This window comes from Cynoglossus semilaevis, chromosome 14, assembly GCF_000523025.1.
Source record: "Cynoglossus semilaevis isolate Cse_v1.0 chromosome 14, Cse_v1.0, whole genome shotgun sequence".
Taxonomy (NCBI): Eukaryota; Metazoa; Chordata; class Actinopteri; order Pleuronectiformes; family Cynoglossidae; genus Cynoglossus; species Cynoglossus semilaevis.
Genome location: NC_024320.1, coordinates 4,444,731 through 4,450,954, shown reverse-complemented (window position 1 = coordinate 4,450,954; position 6,224 = coordinate 4,444,731). Strand labels below are relative to the sequence as shown.

At 42.3% G+C, this 6,224-nt stretch overlaps 1 protein-coding gene across 1 annotated transcript in view; it reads right to left on the bottom strand.

Moving 5' to 3' along the window:
• Nucleotides 1-5,742, bottom strand: part of nhej1 (nonhomologous end-joining factor 1) — a 14,198-nt gene extending 8,456 nt beyond the window's left edge. Inside the window, exons 1-4 of the mRNA XM_008324565.3 lie at nucleotides 5,505-5,742; nucleotides 5,190-5,423; nucleotides 4,671-4,809; nucleotides 4,359-4,417 (exon numbers count right to left, since the gene is read on the bottom strand). Coding sequence (XP_008322787.1) covers nucleotides 4,359-4,417; nucleotides 4,671-4,809; nucleotides 5,190-5,423; nucleotides 5,505-5,690 — 618 coding nt within the window. The 5' untranslated portion in view covers nucleotides 5,691-5,742. The remainder of the gene's footprint in view (nucleotides 1-4,358; nucleotides 4,418-4,670; nucleotides 4,810-5,189; nucleotides 5,424-5,504) is intronic.
• Between the last annotated feature and the right edge of the window lie 482 nt (nucleotides 5,743-6,224).

The window sequence follows — 6,224 nt, the reverse complement described above, 5'->3', positions numbered from 1 at the left end:
AATGAACCGCCAGCTCCAGATGTGCAGTGTTGACAAACTGTGATTTCTAACCAATAGTACAGTTTCTTGGTAAATCAGCCCGTCTACGTTCGCTGCTTCTCTTTCATTCTCCACGTCACGTTCAGCTGCGCTTCATTCAAAGTGTATATTTTGGACTTCATCAGCTGCTGCGGTCATTGGATGAAAAACTTAGTTTTCCTTCGTTGCTCTCAACTTAGAGCTTCTGGTCAGAGCACACAGATATCAGGATCTGAGTGAAGGGCTTCATGTGGAGAGTGGTGCTGCATCAAAGAACAACTTCAACGCTTAAAAAGACCTAAAAACTACAACAAAGGAAGGAGATTTAGAGAAAGGTAAACTGGCCTAATGATGTGACCGTGTGCAGCTCATGTGAGGTGTTTCTGGTCAGAGAGTGGCCACTAATTGTCAGATGTCACTGAACTGGAGCGGCAGCGGCATCAGTGGAGGATGTAGAGCTGAGAAGTTAAACAGGAAGTTGGCGAAATTCCACAATGGTGACAATTCAATTCAAGGCTGACAAGTTTCTGTGACTGGAACCGACAGGGCATGTGTCAGCGTGGATCATAAACACACACACATTTACGCACAAATGTGAGGATAAAATCACATCATCTGTGACCTACACACACACACACACACCAACACTTTGCTGTGGAAAACCAAAACCATGCGTCACAGCCCGTTCTGCTCTGCTCTGTGTGGACAAGCAGACACTCCCCTCTGCCACAGCTGCTGCCGCACACACTCGCGTGCACACACACACATGAATTAAACAAATGTAGATCTTAAAAGGAAGTTGATGTGATCTCAGAACGATTAAAAAAAAATCTCGCCCCTCGAACATCCTTGGTCAAATCCAAATGTGTGAAGTATGTGTGTGTGTGTGTGTGTGTGTGTGTGTGTGTGTGTGTGTGTGTGATGAGCTAATTCTACCCATGCAAATGTTGACCTGAGCTGGGTGGGGTGTTTGTGTGGTGACCGTCAGGGGAGGGGCCTTTCATGGAAAGCTGCGGAGAAAATAAAGCTCCTGCTCCTGTCATCATCTCCTCTCTTACGCTGGCCCTCTGACCTTCCTCCTCTCTTGGTGTGGGAAACAAAGGCCACAAATGGCGCAAGCACAAACACACAACGACTGGAACCAACCTCCAAAGGCAGCGATGAGGCAGATATTGGATCTGCTCCATCTGTTGGTGCTTGGCCAGTAACTCATTTGTTTCCCTGGTTTTCTTATTGATTACTGATCACCAGCGGCCGAGGTCAGAACCCTGTGGTGAATGTCCACGACCTCTACACCAGGCATGGACAAACTTTTTGTCTCATGGGCCACAATTGTCCTAAGATTAAACAGAGGGGGCCGCATTAGTAGCAGAGAGATGGGGTGTTCATGGGAACTAAGAGAAATAACACGTAAAAGTCACGCATAAAGGCTAAAATACTTTTATCATTTTCTACGTCATCTATTGGGAAAACGTGGGTACTGCAGTGAAGAGGCAGAGGTATAATGATAATATAAATAAATTATATAATTTGGGAAAGTTTGGCAGCCTGGATTAAAAAGCTGAACGGGCCGCCTACGGCCCCCGGGCCTTAGTTTGCCCATACCTGCTCTAGACTCTATGGTAAAAAGAAGCAGCATGCTCGTATGGACAAAGACACATGAACTCAGGAGAGCTGTTCTGTTTGATATGGTCTGCTACCACATCAGAAATGATCCCAGAGTTTGTGTCATAGAAAGATTAATTGTTTTTGGAAGAAAAAGTGATGTTTACATTGTACATTTGAAAATTAAAAAAAAAAACCCTTCTATGTTAGTTAACTAGTTTATACAGTGGAACCACGAGATATAAGCGTCGAAGGTAAGAACTCATAATTAAAACATTTTATTTTATATCACAGGAATCCTTATATACTATATATTTTTTGTGTGTATGTCTCTATAGCAATTCAAAACATATTTTTCCATTGTTATTAGCACTAATAAGCAGTCTGAACAGATTCATTTTTTTTCTGTTATTTCTTATGGGAAAAAATGATTTGAGATACGAGCACCTCCAGTTACGAGCTCGGTCCTGGAACGGATTATGGTCGTATCTCGAGGTTCTACTGTATGTTGTCCTACACCTGTCCTCATTTTTACATGTTCTGCACCTCCTTTGAAGTGTTCTGGCGCCCCCACGAGGAGGAAGAGAAATGTAAGAACAACAAATTATAAGGATGGAAATGATAAAACAATGACCACTTTCCGACGTTTCTACTCGATGTACTGAAGCAATCAGTATCCCCACTTCATGAACTATTAAGGGTGTAATAAGAAAAGTGATTTCACGATGATCCTGCTTCAGTCTTTCTTGGGTGTGTGTTGCTGGTATTTATGTCCATAAATAGTTAAAAATATAAAGTAAAAATAAAAGTATGTCAACATATATTCCATCAGATCTCCAGTGCAATAGAGAAATATTGTATGTAGTTTTAACTGATGTTGAGGTGATGGTCAGCGACCCCGATGGAAAGCTCAGCCTATTGAGTGAGAATCACCATGGACACAGACACTGACCCTTCAAACAGGAGTCACAGACACAGCACAGACAGATGTCAAGTCCTGACCCTGATGGATAAATACAACACAGTCATGCCAAACGCCTTCATCCTTTCATGGACACAACTGTACGTACTAGCATGTGCGTGTGTGCACGCGTGTGTGTGTGTGTGTGTGTGTGAATGGCCGAGTGTGATTCTCCATTTGACGCATCCTAGTGACTTTTTTCAAACACGACTCTATTTCACTTTGGTCTCTGGTCTGAATACTGCCGCCTTTGGAATTCTGGAGTCAGGGAGAAGGCTTTGATCTTGTGTTTTACTCCTGTGGTCTCCAACAGTCTCCTGGAAGCATCACAAACACAGAGCCACCAGTGTGACCCTGATGTAACTTTCCATGACTCCTTGTATACCTGAGCTGGAGCCTGTCCACCATCTAAAAATGTGAATCTTTCCTGGTTTGTCCTTTTAGACAAACAGCATCAACAAACATCTGGTTTTCCTTCCTGAGAAACCACCACACGACGCAACTGATGAGTCAAACACGCTCTGAATTACACCACAGTGTGTTCCAGCAGAAAAGGAAATTTACCTGCGTCTAATTTCTCTGGAGCAATTCTTTTGAATTTGATCAATGATTTATGTTGGTAGGATGTGGGAAGTATGGAAGGGAGGTGGGGGGGTGGGTTCACAGAGTACAGGAGTATACACAGATATTACCATCTCCCTGTGAGATTATACAGAATAAAACTGCTTAATGACAATAAGTATCAGAACTGACAAACAGTCGTAGGGTAAATCTGCCTATGATGTAACTTTGAACTCGTTATCAGCCATCTGACTCTTTTAGCTCTGATCTGTTTAGTTAAATTTGTACAGTGACCATTAGAGTTTAGATTATTATTTAATCTTTTAGCCTTTCATCTTAAATTCATTTGGCTGTTTCCTGTGATAATTCTAACCTGTTTTTTATATTTCCTTTAGTTTTGCACAAAATATGTTTGGAGCTATATTTTAGAAGACTTTTATCAATTTACAGCTGAACATTTTTTCGGGCAGTTCACTCTTTGCTGTGGTTAAAACTTTCCTAATTACTTTCAAGTGGATTCTGAAGTTAGACTCCTCCATTTTGAAATATTTTGGGCAACATTAGAACACCTTGTGCCCTTACCTCACGATTGTAGATACTAGATAGTGAAGTTGCGCCATGGAACGCTACAATATCTGTGACTGATAAGACCCATATATATTTTTCATTCACCATCTGTGAATTATCAGCGTCAATTTCCCATTGGCCGATTAATCTGATGCATCGATGCATCATTAAGAAAAACCATTAAAATGTGAGCACTTTTTAGGATTCTAAGAACCCATACAAACCAATAATATTTTATTGAAGATAGAACAGCTCACGAAACAACCCACTCCATCAACACGACCGACACACCTTGAAAATTTCACATGTAGATCTGGAATGTCTGGGCAGTCTGGTCACACACACACACACACACAGTGTAAGGCCTGGCACAGTCAGTAATGACAAATTCCTTAACTTCACGCAGTAAACACACACACACACACAGATACTGGCTCTGACTAGACAGCGACATGCGGCAACATTAAAATGAGTTGCAGCGACTCATACTTCAGTCAGACACAGAGTTCCGCTCTCTGGAGCGTCGGCAACATTTTATCACGTGGTTGCTGCCACAGCCGCCACAGCCGGCTAATGTTCAGGAATGAGAGGAAGAGGATGAAAACAACAACAGGTTGCTGTTGCTGTTGTGTGTCTGGACTCTTACCTTTTTTATAAAGTCCTGTCTGTAAGTGTCCTTCTCAAAAACATCCGTCTGCAGTCGCTCTGGGTTCAAACACAGTAGTGGAGATAAAAGTATTACTCTGAGGATACTGGTCGACTGGATTTTACAGTGATACCCGCATTGTGTTGATGAAAAATAAGGGTGAAAATGACTTTTTCTTTGGTGATGCCAATGAATAGCACTTAAAAAACGAATTTCATTTCAACTGACAACTAGAACATAGTTCAGCTCGTGCCACACACTGGTCATGCTCAGCATTAGCTGATGAGCTGATAATAACTCAGTAATACACACCTCTGCTGAGCACGGCTCCGTTCTCCCTGTAGTCCTGGATCTCTGCATCCTTCCTCACCATTAAGGCTCCCAGCTGCTCCACCTGCTGCTGCAGTAGGCGGCTCATGGTCAGCAGAGGGCGCAACAGCTGATCACAAACCTACAAACCCGCAAATCCACAGTAAGAAGGAATGCAATTAGACTTATTATTGTTAATACAAATGAACATACAAATATATGGGACATATAATGTGCACACACAGAAGTGGCAAAGGTCTCTAGCCTCATTCCAGCAACGTTCAATGTAGTGTACTGTATAACTCCCAGGGTGGTTTTCTCAACCGTGTCCATGTCTGTCTGGTTATTCTAGTAAATCCAAACCACTTTCATGGTGCATGGAAAGGTCAAAAATATTGTATAATTTAAAACTATTTATCGTACATCTTACAGGTGATAACCTATTGCATAACTACATATGACAATCAGTATATACTGTACCAGACAACAATCAAAATCTCTAAACAGGAAAGTGGGCTGTACCAATGTGACAGGTGCGGGGGTGCAGTGAAACTTCCAGTGGAAGGGCAGTCCTGCCAACTCGCTCTTCAACCTCATCATGAGGCTGTCATCCTCCTGAGGCTGCAGAGAGAGCTCGGCTTCAACAGCCGTCTGCTCACTGCTGCCACCGCTGGTTTGTGATAGACATGGCTGCACCACCTCACACAGGTGAGAAAAGAAGGCTTTGACTGGAGCTCGCAAACGTTTGTTCAGCTCCTGGAATGTGAAGAGAGAATGTGTTACAAACAGAACGCATGACAAGCTAACTATGTCAACTGCAGTGTATTTTCCACGTGCCTGTGAACGCCTCTGGATAGCAGAAGAGTCCATCCTCTCTTCCCACACACAGTTCATGTCTGTCAGCAGGATGTGGTACGAGGAATCCCTGAACAAGGTCTTGACGAGGAACTGGCTACCACTGATGTTTACAGGAACCCACGGACGGTGGAGGAGGAGATCACCAGGGGCTGCGTCCACCTCCATAATGACAGAAGTGACAACGCTAACAGAATGACAACAAAACAAAACAAACCCTTTTAACCACAAGATTACTATGAAATGTTATCTACTAAAGTAGCATTAAAACTTTGTTGACCCTAATCTTTCCATTTTGACCCAGAGTCCCATATTTTTAGATATTACAAAAAGTGCTATATAGAAATAACCATAAGAGGGGGCTGTTTCCTGCTTTAGTTATTGAGAATTTGCGTTGTGATCAGTTTCCTAGCACAAGGATTATCAATATATGAACATATAATATGCATAGCAAGCATAAAATCGGATCACACTTTTTTATGATCAAATACAATTTTAAAGGCCTCATCATTGTTTAACTATTAAAATAATACAGGATAAAATTCCTGACAACACTGACGCAGCAAATCGTACTTTCCCTGGCAGCTGAAATGTCTAGTGTTACCACCGCAAATACTCCAAGGCAAACTGCATGTTTTTAACAACAGTTCGTGGAGCACGTGAGCAGATCTCGCACCTTAGACATAAGGTAAACTTTCCTTT